General features: G+C 28.3%; 1 protein-coding gene across 1 annotated transcript in view; it reads right to left on the reverse strand.

Moving 5' to 3' along the window:
• Positions 1-7,253: 7,253 nt before the first annotated feature.
• Positions 7,254-18,575, reverse strand: part of LOC129614587 (glutactin-like) — a gene marked incomplete at its 5' end in the record, with an annotated part of 31,589 nt that continues 20,267 nt past the window's right edge. Inside the window, 2 exons of the mRNA XM_055529290.1 lie at positions 7,254-7,381; positions 7,663-7,788. Coding sequence (XP_055385265.1) covers positions 7,254-7,381; positions 7,663-7,788 — 254 coding nt within the window. The remainder of the gene's footprint in view (positions 7,382-7,662; positions 7,789-18,575) is intronic.

The following is an 18,575-nucleotide window of genomic DNA, read 5'->3' on the forward strand; positions in this document are numbered from 1 at the left end:
GGGTCCAACCCAACCCAACTTTCTCCTCTTTATGGTTACTACTATTTTTTCTTGCTTGGTCTAGGGCCCTTAAGTTGGCATTACTTATACGTTAGGGCGAGTATATTTTGTAGATGACTCTTAGACACTTGTTTATAAAGACCTGTAGATTATTTAATATGTACTTATGTACCAGCCAGGTTTCTGAGCCGTATAACAGGACCGTCTTTACAATTCTAGCTAGTTTCAACCTGTTTTTTATATCTTTTTTTTGGAGCCTCCTGATATGGTTATAATGCTGCCAAGGTAATTAAAACTTGCCACATCTTTTATTGGTTGGCATTGACATTGAATGGGACCTTGTTATAAAAGAATAATTTTCCACCAATAATATCAATTCAATTTTAATTTAGTTTATACTACAAATCAGACCTTGTCATTGCACAAAACTCCTTACAGATTTTATTGTAAGTTTACAGAATTTATTTAAAATTCATTTACCATAAAAAAAATTAACAATCATCCAGTTAAAATTAAATTCATTTCAAAAAAATTTTATTAAATTTTCGAATACGTACAAAGATTTTTTATTACTAAATCCTTAAGAAATTTTTTCAAGAATTTTCACATATTTTATCTAGCACAATTTGCACATTTTATATAATAGATATACAAAACAAAATTTCAACCATATTTTTCAGGAAAAGAACAAAAATCATCTTAAAACACAATAAAATCTCAATGTCACGAACAATTCTTTTCTTTTGAATGCACAACACACAAAAGAAAAAAAAAATAATATTATTTTAACTTCTAATATATTTTAGTATTTAAACCATTTTGTTTTTTTTTTCGAATGTACAAACCAACCTCCTCAATTGCCCACCCACCCCTTCTATTCCAGATAATATTCTTTTACAACTCTCGATAGAACCTACACACAGAAAATGAAAAATAACAAAAAAAATACACAGTCATTTAAACGTGGTAACAAACTCTGAAACAAAAAAAAATTTTTCTTATAAACATCAGTTATAAACAGGACATGCAAAAACAAAAAAATAAAAAATTATACTAAATAAAATAAAATCAACAAAAATTAACAAAAACCATAAATCCTTCATTTATTCATTTTTCTTCATTTTTAATGTTGTTGTTGTTGTTGAGTTTTTCTTTTCGCATATCCAACGATACTTATGCTTTCTGTTTTCCTTATTTTTTTCTTCCTCTTTTTTTCATATCCTGCCAGAAATCCATGGATAATATGTCCTACTTATACTGTTATACTAAGTACCTGTTAAGTTGTAAAGAGCTAAAAACAAAAAATAATTTTAACACAAAAAACTGTTCAAAAAAAAAAAAACCCAAAATGGAAATGAGAAACACAGGAAATGAAGGCACATTTTTATTTCCGTTTTTTTTTTTTATTTTTTGCTCTCTCAATGTTTCCTTTTTATTACGTAAAATAACCTTCTGAGAAAGTTGAAAAAAAAACCAAATAGAAAAAAACATTAAGAATTTATTTCTGTCCATATTTAATTTTTCTGTAAGGAAAATATTATTCTCTTACTATACAACACATTTTAGCAGCAAATCCAAGGATAAAAATAAAATTAATACGTGCTTTTTTTTTTATATACAAGTACCGTAATGTACATACTCTTATACTCTTATACAGTCTAATTTTATGCATATGAGTCTATATATTGTTGATTATTTAGGGTAATAGCTAAATTATTCGAAAAATATATAATTTTTTTTTCTATTGAAATAAATTGTTTGCAATATGAATTAATGATTATAAAATTAAACATGTGGTATAGGGATTCGAATAAGTATATAACAGTTTTGACCAAATTTAGTACAAATTTTTAATAATATTCAGAAATTGTAAGTTTCAAACCATTGTAGGTTGTCATAATTTTATTGGCAACTCTCTAATTCCATTGTATACGAAATTCAGCGAAAATCAAGTATGTGACAAAATTGATACGTCTGTAGGAGAAAGTATTTTTGACACTATTTTCATAGATACAAAAAAATTATTCGATACAAGTCAGTATCCAAACTTTCTTGTACCTATGAAAATATTGTTAAAAATTTAAAACTGTTTGACTGACTTTTTCCAATATTTTCGAAATATTACTTACTTTAATATTTTCGCTCAGTTTTGTTCAACTTTCGCCATTTGTATATTAAGTCTATCATACATAAAATTCTTAAAATAAAAAAAAAACAGACATACGTCTGTCTAATAAGCTTTTATAATATACGAGGGAATTTTCTTACAAGAGAGATTTAGGTTCACAGTAGCCATAAACAGAAGCAACACCCTACAAAAAAAAATTTTAATATTTTTCTTGTCAAAGCGTTGGTTTATATTTGCTATAAATGTTAGTAACATTTGAAAATCTGAACATTTTAACAGTGAAAAATATTTAAAAATAATTTTGTTTTGCATACTATTCACGGAACACAATATTTTATAATTTATTTTGCGTTTTAAAACTTTTAATGACCATTTAATTTTAATGTTTTTGAATATTAAATTAAGAGTAAAATAAAATCATTTAAATCCATTCACTTAATTATTAAAATCTTAAATTATTCGCATCTCTTAAGCACATACTAAATATACACATACATACACTATGTATAAATTATAAAGTAATACAAGTTGACATTGAAAAATTTCGTTCCAAATTTTTTAACAGTGTTTAATCGTGCATATTACCGCCTACACACATATCCAATATCATTAGTAGTTTAATGAGATTGATGAGGTAATATATGTATACGAATTGTTTCCACATTGCATAGTCGTGTTTTTAAGAAATATTAAAATTTGAAAATCTAGGTCTTTTATCTCTTCAAAATTAAAATTTTTAATTTTAAATGTTCAGTCATTATTGTTAATTATTGTACATGTAAACATTATTTACTTTAAAAATAAGCAGGTATCAGTATCGCTTACATTACGGAATAGCAAAATTTCTATGCTTTTACATACCTACATGAACTCAATTACTCTGATTACAGTGTAAACGTCGCAGTAATTTCGCGTTTAGAACGTTATTAGCATATTGTCCCAAATAAGCATATTATGTAGAGGAAGGTTTTAAGAATCAACAGCTCATTACTGCCTTATCACTTATATTTCCGTATCTTACTTCAGCTTTAAATAACAAAAGAATTAATAATAATTTGTTCGCTTATGTAAGTACAGATTTTCAAAGTTTATATACAGATCTGAAACACATAAGCATGCGAGAGAATGACATTGTATGTTTATGCAATTATATAATACAAACTACCAAATTACAGAGACAGCGCGGCGTTTTAGATCGCGCGAATTTTCATCAATGAAGAAAAGCTGACTAATTTAAATAAAAAATACACTAAAAATATCTGCCATATTACTTACTTTAACTGTCAAATCAATGGGTTTATTAAATGGCTACTACTATCCGTCTGTCACTTAGACTTGTCGTTAAAAAGAACTTATTTGTAAAGTTGTTTATAATGTCAATGTATGTATACGATGACATGCTATTACTCGCTCGTGTCATCTTCTGATGGAGTTAAGAATTACTAACCTATTTTATTTGGCAACTCTTAAAGAAATTGTAAACACGTTACTTGATTTACAAATTAATATTCTTTCTACAATCATATATCTACATACGATTATGAAAAATGTGTACATGAGACAAGCAACAGAAGCAAAAAAAAATAATTTATTTACATGTATACATATAAAAAAGAGGGAGGGGGGGGAGCATATCTTCTTACTCATATGTGTATGTGAAAATGTATTAAAAACATTTATTACCGAATGATTTTTTTCAGTTGTTTTTTTTTTTCTTGAATCATTTAACAAAAACAAAAACGAAAGGAAAAAATATGAAAAACAAAAAAAATAACTGAAAATAATTTTTCATATTAAAATTAGTTGACAGAAGTAAATAACAATATGTCAACAATATAACGGAATATAACAAAAACACATACACAATAAAATTAATGTTTCACTTTCAATCTATTTCTTTTTCATCTGATTCCTTGTATCCTTCGAGAATTTTGTTTCAAAATGAAGAAAAAAAAAATGAAACGATAAAGGAAGTAGAAAGAAAAAAAAAGCATCAACTTTTAACGAGGAAAATGAAAATTTATTTTCTTTTTAGAAGCTAAGAAATGTCAATATATTAAACGGGATATGATATGACATACGATGAATAATGATGAAAAAGTTAATTAAAATTTTTTTTTTATGAATAACCAAACCCTCCTAACCTACCCAATAAATTGTTTGTTTAACTTTTATTCTTGAAATGTCAAACATTAAACCGTCTAAATTTAAAACAATATTATTAGGTAACACTGCGTTAAACTTGAATAACTCAGATACTGTTATGCTAAACATGGATCCATTTTTTTAGAGCATGTGTAGAATATTTTAGTTAAAATGTATGTGAAATAATTTTTTCATTAATTTTTAATTTAAATTAAAAAAAAAAAACAAAAGTAGTTCGACTGAATGTAAGAACGGGGAGTGGGATTTAGGCAGTGCGTCATTAATTAAAGAATGTTAATGAAACATCTAAATTTTAAGGTATGAAACTGTTATATTTTTAGTTTAAATCGACTTAAAGTGATAGAGGAGGAGTAAAGCAATTCTAAATGAGAGAACATTCTAAAAAAATTGCGGTTTTGTCTAATACTGTTAAATTATACAATTTTTATCTCAAAATACAGTTTTTATAAAATAGACAAAAACACGACCGATTTGAACAAGTAACGTTTGCTTTTTAATAAACACCCAAGTGTATAAATTTTTTAATAAACAAGCGAATAAAAGAGGGCAGTTGATTGGATCGATAATGGATTTTTAATCCTGCAGATTATTTGGTATTGAAAAACATCTTACGTACTTATTCCGCTAGGCATATACCTATGTCAGATTTTGACACTTCATCGCGTACTATAAATATTTCTAGGAGACCACTAAAAAGAGATTTCTTTTGCATTGTGTTGCCTGAGTTACTTTGATCCGCTTAGGTTTTCGCCTTATGAAAATATCTTAAAAACTTTACAATCTCACAGAGTGATTGCCTGTTATGGTTTTTATTTAACAACTTGTTTTAGTGAAATCTTTCTTCGCCATTTCTTTTTTTTTTTTGATCGGGCAGATATTCTCGTTCTGCCGTATCGGACAGAAGAGCGTTCCATTTACAAAATACTCCCATCTGTTTCCAAGTATGTAACGTGAATTATTAAATATCCTTATTTAAGTAAGTAAGAGAGGGGGCTCCACCCATACACCCGCGCAAAGCCCATGCACTAGGCCAACAGAAAAAGGCCCATCGGCAACCCCCAGAAACATCCAACAACCTCCATGCAGTTCGACACGTAAGACCCCCTATCCAAACTGGCGAAGTCCAAAAGCCGCTCAAGAAACATCTCGGAAAGGTCCCCCAGGTCATCGTAAAAATAAGCCCCCAAGATACGCCTTCTCTTCCACATCAGAAACAGACAGGCACAGAGGACATGCTCTACATTAGCAAAACCTCAAAATGCGGTTTTCCTCAAAAGGCAATGCCCCGTCAGAACCCCAACCTATGTGCTAAGATCGGCCCTATTATATCTCAACAGCATCCGCGTCCTCCTTTCGTTCCTGATAGGCCACATTGCTCTGGTCACCCTACACGTGTGAGCCTCCGCCCACAAGACCCCGCTCCTCCTCTTATCACTCACCATCTATGACGGCAAAATAAGCCCTCAGCGGCAAACGAACCGACGCGTCTACCACGTCAGCATCTCCGCCAATCCCAGCCCTCGCAAGAACAAAATATGGCACCACAAAATCAGGCCTAATGTCCATAGGCCTCATTCCATATTCTCCCAGAATTCTACTGTGTGTGTATTCCCTGCTTTTAAGTATGCCCATCGCCTGTAACCTCAAGGCACTCTTCGCAGCCGCCGCCTTCACCTGCTCACCCACCGGATCCAGGTCGAGAATAACCTCCAAACCCAAAGTGGGTGTAGTACGCAATGTACCTGTCACCCCAACACACGCCATACGCTGCGCCCTCTCCGACTTCCCTCTCTCTCTTCTTATTTAATAGGACAACTCATGATGATTGATACACACCAATAATTCGAAAAACTAACTTCGTCCCGACATCTTTATTTTTAATACCTTATAGTCATTTATTATTGCCTTATAATAACTTGGTCTTAAGGCTTTATGGTGTCGTAATATTTTATGGAGCACATTATCCGTGTTAAGCTATTCCATCAATTTATTGATAGCCATTTTATATAAATTGCCATAGTGCGTGTGCGATTAAATCAGTACCTTAACGAGCACTTAAATATACGATTGAGTTCTATTTCGCTTACATTGTGTTTTTAAATTTTACAGAAAAGCAACCTCATAATGTCCTTCCACATAAATATATATCTAATGAGGATTATTTGTTAAAAAAATTAAATTGCAAAATTTTTTGATAAAATTTGAAATTTAATTAAAAATCAAAAACAATAAAATAATAAATAAAATTTGTTTAGCGTATACTTGTATAACAGAAAAAAGAACTAACAGAAACCTAAAAATTACATTAGCATTTATTATTGGTTATGTTTTTTGAAACAAATATTTATTTTGTTTTACACCTAATTTACTAATCATATATTCATAATCAAAATAAATTGTCAAAATTGCCAAAATTGTGTGTACATATATTTTTCAATAAAATTTATTTACATAACGAAAGAATGTAATATGGGTTATAAATTCGTTAAATTGTATAAATATATGCAAACTACACAGTACATACCGCAACCTCAAATAACCCCACATCAACCTCAATAACTTCAAATCATCAAATCAATTGAAATGAAAAACAAATAGAAAAGTTTAAAATTCACCGAATTTTTTCTTAAAATTTTTGAACTATAAAAATATTGCTTTGAATATTTACTCTAAAATTGTTTTGCATACATTTTTAATAATATCATCTCTATGTCACATGGTGGTTTGGTGGCTTATTTCTGTGTATATTTACAATTCGTTAGTAAAAATAACTTAAAATTTATAAGAACATGTATTGAATATTTTAGGCAACTTTATATTATTAATAAAAATCAAAATTATTATACGATTCTATATTCATTTATTGTTTCAACCTTAAAAGAAATATAAGAGCATTATGACATTACGAGTAATAAACACGTTCTTAACAGGACGCCAAATAATTTTATTTTTAAATAGGTTAGGTTATTTCAGGTTGCATGACGTCCCGAAGAGTGCACTTAGGCCACCTTTGTTGTGTTGCAGCCGGATCTTTCCCATCTCCTTCATTAGAACCAGCCTGACTTCCTAAGAAACCGGCCAAGGCACCTTGCATTTATATTTGCTAAGTCCGTAGTCCGCTGAAAAAAGTAGGATCCAAGAAAGCTTTACCTAGAATCCGCCAACGTCGGACACGAGCATAGCAGCTGGATCATCGTGACAACAGCTTCTACAGAGATTGTTTGTGATTGGCGTGATCGCAAACAATTTTTGTAGAATAATGATCAGACAGTGTTCAGTTAAAACCCCTATCACTGCGCCAATATCCTCTCACCGGAGAGGTATCAGATCCCTTGTGCCACGTAAGTCTAGTTTTGGCCACAACTTACTTGTCGCGTTACATGTTGTTCCATTCACCCATCTGAAGTTGATACGTTCTACTGTTGCATTGCGTAGCAGAAGCCTGTGGGTGCTTAAAGGCATACCCAGGTTCTCCTTTCCAGGTTTAGTTTTAACTAAAAAGATATGGAATTGAGTTTACTGTTCAATAATCATTTCAAATTTCTTTTAAATTATTAAAAATGTCAAATTGACTTAAAAAATATGGCTATGATCTGAGATTAATGAGAAAATTAATATTCTCTCTCTGATTGCTTAAAAACTTACTATGCGTGTATTCAGATAACTAAAGTATTTTGAGAGATTTATAACAGAATAATTTTTACTGTAAAATGTTCAACTCACTGAAAGGAAAGTGTCTTTCTTCACTAACACCTTTAGCGCTACTATATATATTAAAATGGTTCAGTGATATAACTTATAAAAACATGTGATCTTCGTAAAATTTTACCGATATACCTATACATACGAAGTCATATAAACGGTGTCACATTTATTAAAATGATTATTCACAATATGTAAGTTTTCGATCCATTCCGTTCTCATAAGAGAGTTGAATTGCTTGCAGGGAAATTTAAACAGGTTTAAAATTTAAATGCTTTAGTTCAGGTACTTGCTAATTGCTTACATACGGACAAAATAGAACCTTTTCGTGACTTGCCTTGCAAAGTGAGCCTTGCAGTAATATTCGAAGCTCTATACTTTAATCCACCTTTAATTATTATAGTCTACCATCACACTATTTTAATATATTTGAATAATATACATAGACTAACCCTTATGATTTTTATTAGATTTTAAACGGATTCACAATTTGAAGAATTTGTTCCCAAAAATTCTTTTAGTTAGCAAGAAAAATTCAAAACAAATACTTTTTTCCTTGCTCTCTCATTTCTTTGCCTTGTTCCATTCAATGAACATTAAGTTATTAAACAACTTTAACCCTATTCATGTATTAAACAAAGCAACTTAAACAAAATATCGCAATAAAAATATTCAATATCGAAAAATTCCAAATTTTAAGATGAAAATTTCATCACAGCAAAAAAGGAAAAAAGGACATCAATTTACAATTTGAACTAAATAATTTTATGTAGATATTTTAACATTTTCAATATATTTGAAAAATTCCTTAAAATAGCCTCTTATTTTTCGAATGATATACCTATCCTAACAAAATAAGGAAAAATAAAGACATTCTGGTATTCTAAATAGCAAAAACAAAAATCTGCTTAAACAAAAATAAAATAAATCAGCCATAAAGAGAGCAAATATTGCAAGAATTTTACAAAAAAAAAATCCTTATTTAGGTTTCCTAAATTTGTTACTTCTGATTCTTCCGATTTTCTTTTTCCCAGTATATTATTTTTTCAACTTACATTTTACTAAGTAAATAACTGAAATTCCTATACAGGAGTATAAAAACATTAAGTCCTCCTCATCCCATATGAATCGGTTTATTGCATATTCAAAAAAACTAAGTTAGTTAATTCTCGTATCTTAAGTAACTTTATGTGAAAGTAACTGTGAAAGAAATTTATTTTTTCAAAAAAAAAAAATATTCCTATAAAAATCTATTGTATGTGTATTTGTATGTGTACATAAATTTACAAAATGTAAGAAAGTTGTTTGAGAAGAAAGATGTAAAAAAAATCTTAAATTTCTCAGCCCTATAAAAAAAACTTTATTACTGTGCCTTTTAAGAAAACTTCGCCATATTATAAGATTTCAGTGTAACTTACATCTTACCTTGAATGCACTGCTATGCATAATTTCATACTACAATTTGCTTTAATATTGCTGTTATACTCTTATGTATTTTAAATTTTTAGAATTATCTAAAATAAGGCGTGAAATATTCCACTGTATGACTCAAAAATAGTTGATATTACCTCATAATACGAAAAGTCATTAAAAATTTTTACGGGACAGATGTTAACTTAGAAATTATTTGCATTCACTGGCGGAATTAGTGAAATAAGGAAAGCACAATCATCAACTTCCGATATGCAAAACTAAACTACTATATTATTTTGTGCTCATGTTGACTGCTGCATGAAATTTTTTATAAAGATGGGGTGAGGCAACGGTCTTTAATATAGCGATATACTTTACAAACCCTTTGTGGTTTAGATAACTACTAACTAAATTACCTATAAACCTAATGAGAATCTAGCCGTGCATTATGTTTCGCATTATTTGAGGTGTTGAACTTTGCCACTATGTTGTATGGTAATATTTGTTTGCGTTTTTCATTCTCCTATGGAGTTGTTTTGTATTTATTCTGCCACTTCAGAATAATCGCCTCAATATCTTCTTGTTGCATATCACTGTACCTGTTTTCATTCAGTCTCTTTTTATAAAATTATTTCCACTCTATCTTTTGTTGCTGTGACTTGTAGTTCAAAAATTCAATATTACCTTCTGAGATCATCTTCTTGTTCACAATGAAAATATTTTATAAATCAATTTCAAAGATTTCAAGATGGCTTATCCGGTTTCACAGAAACTTAAGCTGATTCTAATGAAGTAGAAGAGAGAGATCCGGCCGCACCAATGCGTACCTAGGTGACCTAGTGATATATTTCTGCAACGGGAAATCTGTCTCTAAATTATTGAGATAAGTATCACAAGAAGCTTGTCGCTTAACAAAATTTCAAATAAATAAATTATTGGCAATTAAAGAAGCAATTTAAGCTTACTATAGGAATAAAATTTTTACACTTGTACTGAATCACATACTTGGGTCAAATATCAAAATAATATTTTTAATATTTTTATACTAATAGCTACTATGTATAAATTTTCTGTTTTACTGAAGTTTGTCACTACATCATTAAAATATTTGTCTCTCAAATGCTCCCCAATATCCTTAAATATCTTGGATAAAAATCTTAATTTACAAAAGTTTCTTATTACTTTATTCTAGTTTTATAAATTTTAAAATTTAATTGTAATTTTACATTTTCTCACATGAAAATTCCAACATTTTTGAACATACTTAAAAATTTTCTTTTGACCACAAACTTAAACTAAGTTTTTCTCTTCAAAGATTTGCTAGTATTATTTATGAATTAAAATTTTTCATTTTAGAAATTTTTCTATGATATTTGAAACTTAAATAAATCCCTTTTTAATAAACTATTACATTTTATTTTAATTGTGTACTACTTTATTCACATTTCTGAAAAATCTCTTAAAAAAATCTTATACATATATGGAATCAAAAATTTCATTTCCTTGAAAAGGATAAAAATAGGGTTAGGAAAAATAAGAGGAAAAATAAATAAAAACTACAATTTAAAAAGCAATTATTAATAAATTTCTTATGACACATTTCGGTGTTTTACAAACAGTTGTGATATAAGCCAATACAGGAAAATGCTTAAGAGTTCCGTTTTTTTGAAATAAAATATTTATGTATTTCCTTAACAGTTTCATTTAATATGTAATCATATTATAATTATTACCATTGTGAAACCCGCCCAGTGTTAATGATTTGAATACTATTTAAAAATTCTATAGCAAAATCGAACAAAAATAGAGTTGCGAAATAAATATGCCATAGCTGACGATGAGATAGACTATGACTTTAAGTTGCCGTATTGCCATATTTGTGATACTCGTACGAATTTGTTATCCTATTTGCGAATAAATATGCCATAGCTGACGATGAGATAGACTATGACTTTAAGTTGCCGTATTGCCATATTAATTTATGCAAAATTTCAGTACTATTTTCAATGTATACTAGTGTTTTCAATATTTACTAAGATATGGCCAAACTACTATTGAAGTTATATGGCTGCTACCACAATGAGCTAAAAAATTTTAATGATTTTTATCACACATAACAGTCCTAATAACGCACTTGTTTTCACGAAATTATTTTCTATACTATAATTCCAATAATTTTTGAGATAATGCCAAGTAACTTTTGAAGTTGTATGGCAGCTACACGAGCCGGTAATCCGATTATGTCCAATTTATATAGGATGCTGGCACTTACTACAATAAATCATTTGTAAAAATTTGGTGAGCTTAGCTCAATTAGTTTCTGAGTTATCGCTGGGACAGACAAAGCTAAATCGACTCAGAATTTGTCGGTGATCAAAAACATACACTTGAGTCTATATCTCAGACCATTATTTCTTAGCGTTACAAGCGGTAAGGCAAATTTAGTACAATATAACATAATCGAACATACATTCGTACGGGTATAATCAGCAAATCAATTGTAAAATTTTAATTCTCTTCTTGGAATCGTCGTCTAATATTCAGCATAGATGCAAAATGAAATTGAGTGTATAAATTCTCACAACAATCATCTCTTAATATCACGTCATAAAGTGTTCTTTAATTGCATATCTCTATGTAGAACAGTAAAAAAGAACTTAAAGTAACATTATGCTAAAATTGTGCTGTTAATAAAGTAATTTAAAAAATTCAATTATGTTTTATGATCAAAAGACATTTACCTTTACTTCTTGCTCGGAGGTTTTCATAAATTAATTTGATTTGACAAACGAAAATTTGACAATAGAAAAAAATTTTGTTTGAAGAAAATTAAATTCTAGACTGTTAACTGGCCACATTGCATACAATAAGGGAAGCCATAGTTCAAAAATTAAAAAGTAGTAAAATAAAAAGTTCAAAAATTTATTTGGCCAGCACGTTTTAAAGACAACGTTTCTAAGCTTAAAGAACAACGCTGCAAAGAACCAAACCTATAGTATAAAGCGATTTATTGGAATATTCCTTCACAACTCTTTTCGAGAGGGCTAATTGCTACTGGAACTATTAGTTTGGACTAAATGGTTTTAACCAGTTTCATTTTGGAATTGTTTTAATATTTAAATTGTACATACGGTTTCTATAGGCACACAAATAAAGTTTATACTAAAAACTTATATAAAATTCTTGTTCTACTTTTCAATTAATTTTATATTCATACCCAAGATTTGATTAAAATAAATGCTTTAATTTTATGCAACATCTTTCAAAAACTATTCCAATATTTTAAAAAAAAATCTACAAAGAAATTTTTTAAATTGAACTTTTTAATTTAAAACGATACTATAATTAAATTTTCATAGAAAACTTTTCAATCCGTAATAAAACATTATAAACTTAATTTTAAAAAAAAAATTTAATTTTTCTTATTATATTTTAAAATAAATGAATTTTTTAAAAATTTTTATCCAGATGTTTAATAATTAAATTTCGAATCCAATATTTCTTCTATTTCTTCAGTTTTAAAAAATTCTTTATAATTATAAATTTTTGCAATGGTTTCCTTGCTTCATTATTAATAACGATAGAAAAAATGTTTTGCAAATAAAGTTTGCAAATCTTATGTGAAACAAGTGTTAAAATTAACGAAAATTTAGTATGGAGCAGAAAGAACACCAACTGAAGGTAAAAGTTTTGATTTCCATAGTTTTTAACATTGTTTTTATATTTCATGTGACGTGAGTTTGATGAGCTGTTCTAGCTTTTATATCAAGAAATAGCAGATTAAAGACAAAAATATTTATTATGCGTTTAATTGAAACAATTTTAAATTCAATATTAATGACCAATAGACAGACACAGATAGAGGACATCACCCGAAGACTTACTACAATTAGCTTAAAACGAGAACATTTTTCTTATGCTTCTGAAAAAGCAATTTGACGGTAATTTCACGCGCTTCACATTTAGCATTTACTTTAAATTTATAATAATTATTTGAGGTCTGTCAATTTTAAGAAAATATCATGTTCGACTTCTCCTGGAATTCACTATACACATTCGGGACGGCAAGAAAAATGTGTTCAAAACACGACCTAAGAAACGAGCTCCTACGCTACGATCAATTCGACTTGTCGCAGCTTCAGAGAAATGGACAAGAAGGAGACTATTTTTCACTATTTTTGCCAATCTCTGATCACATGAGGCAGAGCAAGTGTTGCGGAGCTGGGATATCTCGAAGATACACCCCGAACACCTAGATCTAGAAAGATTAGCATCTAGGAATTAGATCAATTTCTCACCCTAACCGGTCACAAGTTCGTGGTAGCAAAGTGGCACATATACGCTAATACGGGTGAGGTGGGCCAGCTACAAAAATAACTTTTCGATACCACACTTTTTTATATTAGAGATTTTTTGACATTTCCTTCAAAAAATGTTAAACAATATTAATTGAAATTGAAGTCAAAAAGTAAAGTAGTTAAAATCTTCAAAACTATTAAAATTGCTTAAATTGTGAGTTTTTTAGAAATCATAAATTTTGATAATTAAGTATTGGAATAAAGTGAGATTATAAAATTTAAAATTTTCTTGATAACTCTTAGACCAATTCAATTTTAAATGCAAATTAAATTTATTTTTAACATTTTACTTTTAAAAGCTCTCTACACAAAGTGCTCTCATACAACAAATAATCAATTAAATAAAATAAAAAAAAAATTCTATCATAATTAACAAATTTTCATCTTCCTAATAATTGCATAATTATCATAAATTTTTACAAATTTTAGCTTGATTAATTGCATAAAACGTGAAACAATACAAGATCGTCTATCTCATTAAATAATTAGACATCTAGTTTTTAGGTTATGTTCATTAAAATATAATTTTTTTTTTCTATCTAAAGTACACATATACCGTAGGCTTTTCTATGCAATTACATGATTTTAAATATATATGCATACATGCATATATATGCGAACACATTAACATATCTTTCTCTTATTAATACTTATTTTGCTGTTCAAAATGTTCTAACTCATTAACAGGTAAGTTATAAAATGGTATTCTTCACGTATGTCTAATTTTATTTTATCTTGTTTTTTTTTTTCTAAAGAAAATTTTATTTTCCACTTTTAGAGTATATGTGAGAACATGTTATACCTTTCCACGAATGAGAAATGGCGAAAATTAATGACATGTAAACGACATTAAATTAAAATTTCAGTTAACGAATTTTGAATACAAATTACCAAGAACATAAATGGTTCCATAAAAAAAACAATTATTTTCGATTATTTGTTCTACAAATTTTGACGTCAACAGTTAGTTTCGTCGTGAATATAATGTAAAAATACCGGAAAATGAAGCTGTAATACATAAAATATGTTCCAAAACCAGTTACATAAATAAGAGACAATTTGCTATTGTTTGCTTCACTAAAATTTTCTCAATCGACAGTTTGTAACAATAATTGGATGAAGACAAAAAAAATCTTATTTTACACAGGTGGGGATACTGACCACTTTACTACCGAGTATAATCTGAAATTATTAATTGAATTTAATAATTATAGAAATTAATTTTAAGTTGCACTCCGCAAACATCAACAATTTATAAATGAATGTTAGGTAGGAAAGACTCAAATGCATTTAAACATTTTTAACAACGGAAAGCTCTGTTTTACAGCCCCAATTTGTAGCTTTATATAAATACAACACTATTAGAGAAATCGATCCCTAATTATATTTGAACGAACGAAAAATATCGATCCCACGGTTCTATTACTTTAAAAGAATATAGCAACCTAAAAACATTTAAGTTAAAAGTATAACAGTACTAAATAAATCTAAAAAGTTCTAATCTTGTGTGCCTATTGTTCATTATCATATACAGATTAATGGGTTTGGCTAATATTTGCACTGCTAAAAATTCATTATTATTACTATTTGTTCCTTATACATTGCAAGTTTCCTCAATTTGACTTGCCTTGTAGAGATTTAAAAACCCAAAAATTTTTGTGCGTCTTATGTTCGTTTTAATATTTTTTTTTCAATTTCATTGAAGTTGATTGTATTTATGAATTTTAAATAATTGTGAGTTAGCGAATTTTATAAATAGAATTATAATATACTCACATGTACCTACACTCCCATAAATATGCTCCTGTGATATTTCTGTTCAACTACCACCGTTCAGTTATCCTTCCCAATTTTGTTCCCAATTATCTTTTTTATGTTTTTTTTTCACGTTTTATTCTTTTTATATCCTTGCGGGAATGTTCCTATACGAAGGTACTTTATGCATAACCGTATGCTATAAGTATAAGCATTCAAACATCCAACATAAAAGTTTGCCATAAAGGCCTAAGAGTGAAAAAATGAAAAAAAAAAAAAAAAAATTTTTTTTTCTCCTTCGTTTATTTGCCATCTTTTTCTAAAAAATTTTTCTTTTTTAATTTTTTTTTTTTGTTTTTCATTTTCCATCTTTAATGAGTTTCAAATGTTTCGAACGGCATAGTACCAGTACATTTTTTATTTCTTCTTTTAATTTTTATGATTTTTCTGTGAGCTTTTCTGCGAAAAGGATACACGCTATACATAGATTATGTAGGAATCTAAATACGTTTTGGTTTGTAATTTTTTTTTTATTTGCTAGGTAAAATGATGATGCCTTAATTATGCACTCTAAAAGTAAATACATGTTTTATTTTTTATTCAAAGTGTTTGTTTTTTTCCTTTCCTTTTCGTGTTTTTTTTTTTTCTTTTTTATTGTAAAATGTGAAAAATTTGAAAAAAAAAATGAAAAAAAATTTTTTTTTAAACTAAAAATTAAAAAATGCAAAAGAAAAACCTGGAAGAGTGTAAAAAAATATTAAAACAAAAAAACAAAAAAAAAGATGAATGTGAGCAGCACATAACTGTTTACACTTCAATATTTTCTAAGTTTTACTTCTGAAGTATAAATTAATTGTAATTTTTTAATATTTCAAACAATTTGGACACGATCCGCCATTATAACGCCTAATGAACATTATTAAATTCTAATATTAATGAATCTACCTAAAATAATAACGTTTATATGAAATTTTTTTACAATTACTCTTTCTTCAGGTCACCTCCAGACCAATACAATCTCAATACCCTCAACTTAATTTTCGTGCAATGAACACATACTCATATAATGAAAGTTGAACTCCGGTTTTATACGGAAATATCAATATGTGAAATTTAGTGTGAACACAATGCCTGTCGAGTGCAATGAAATTGAAAATATTTAGGAACTTATACTTTTACTCGAATTTTCAAAATGTTTAATTTCGTGCCAAAATAAAGGTTCTCATAAATTAAAAAAAAATATACCGCTACGGTAATAATTCTCATTTGGTTCAAAGAGCGAAACTATTTTTAATAATATGTTTAACTCACTTAGGTATTTTTATTAGCAAACTGAATTTTAATTGACAAAAAAAAATTGCTCAAGTTCAATCGTTAATTTTTTAAGTTTCCTACTCGGCATCAGGTAAATTATTGGTAAATTATTCGTTTTTATTCGTCAAATTTAGTTACAATCCTATTTGACGTTATATTGGCCTTTAAATTACAAATAGGTTAGCTTGGATTAGAGATGATATTAAATTAGTAGATCTATTGTGTCCTCTGAAGCACCTATCGCGCCTAAAGCATTCCCTCGACACATGTTCTTCTGGCGAATTAGAGCATCCTGTGGGAATCGACTTCTTGCAACTCTCTTACTGCGAAACGCAACCACTTAGAGACTCCCTTCTGTTGTGTCTACAAGTCTATACAACTTTTTTAGACTCATTCTAGTAGTGTTAAGCGAGAGGCCGTTGAGGTAAATATTACGGAATATTCGACACAGAAAAAATATTATTCATACAAAGTTGGAAGCAAACTCAAGTAATAGAAACCATCTGCTGAAATATTTCTGTAAATTTCTGAAAAAATAATTAGAAATCTTGGAATATTAATGCTCTAATAATTTATGCTAATATTACCTAAATATTTTGTAATTCGAAATTTTAGATTATAACCATAAAACATAAATTTAACATTTAAAAATTAAAAATAACGCTGCTGTTTGTCATAAAAATTTAACGAAAAAAAAAAACAGTAGACTTTAATGAAAAAATTTTTTTTTTTTTTTAGTTAGGTAATGGTAAAGCGGAAGAAAAACTACATCATAGCCTGATGGGATTCGGTTAATGAACTTGGGTTGCTGCTTCCAAAAACAAAAACGAAAAGTATAAATGAAAAAATAAATTGCTAGAAAAAAAATGAAGCACTTTTTTAAATAATTTTTATTATTATAACTGTTATCATTAGAGAATTAAAAAATGGTAGATTTTTTTCACTTCATAATTGTGTAGGCTATACGAAGTTCAGTACGTATACGTCCATATACAAGTTTACATTGGTTTATGTGTACATGCGGGTAAAAACCACAACTATTTCTTCTTTTCTTTTTTCTCTTTTTTGCTTCTTGTTTTCTCGCTATAATTTTGTAATTTCGTTACAGCTTGATTTATTATGCGGTAACAATTTGCAGCACATGTATTTTTTTTCCTTTTTTTTTCATTTTTTACAATTTATACCTTATTTACATTTTCTTATCCTTGTTTATAATCAAAAATTCCTTTTGGAAGAATTGTTATAATTCTACATACATAACATGTAATATGTCTCTAAATATTATACAACCTACTTATATGTATGTAGTATATAACTATAAACGTGTATATGTGTGTGTTGAAAATTTATAAAATGTGGTAACTTTTAATGTGTGATTATAAAAATGATAAATAGTAGTGGGCACTTTAATTATACTTTAATGGAGTAAAACATAAGAATATTTTTTTTTTCTTGAAATTTATAGCACGTATCTATGGATTTAGTTCTAGACATTACGTATCACGTAATTACTAGACATTACGTATCACGTAATGTCTAGAACTAAACTATTATGAAAGTATATTTTATAAAAGTATATACTTTCTTATGTTATGACAGCCTATCGCAAAATTTAAATTTGCAAAGCAAAGATTTACATATATCTGAAAATTTAACTAGTTGAAATAATATTTTTAGTGGTTCTTTTCCAGAAATATTTATATGCTGACATTTGTAAAAAATGTCAAAAGAAATGTCAA

This window comes from Condylostylus longicornis, unplaced genomic scaffold, assembly GCF_029603195.1.
Source record: "Condylostylus longicornis isolate FDR11 unplaced genomic scaffold, ASM2960319v2 ptg000113l, whole genome shotgun sequence".
Classification (NCBI taxonomy): domain Eukaryota; kingdom Metazoa; phylum Arthropoda; class Insecta; order Diptera; family Dolichopodidae; genus Condylostylus; species Condylostylus longicornis.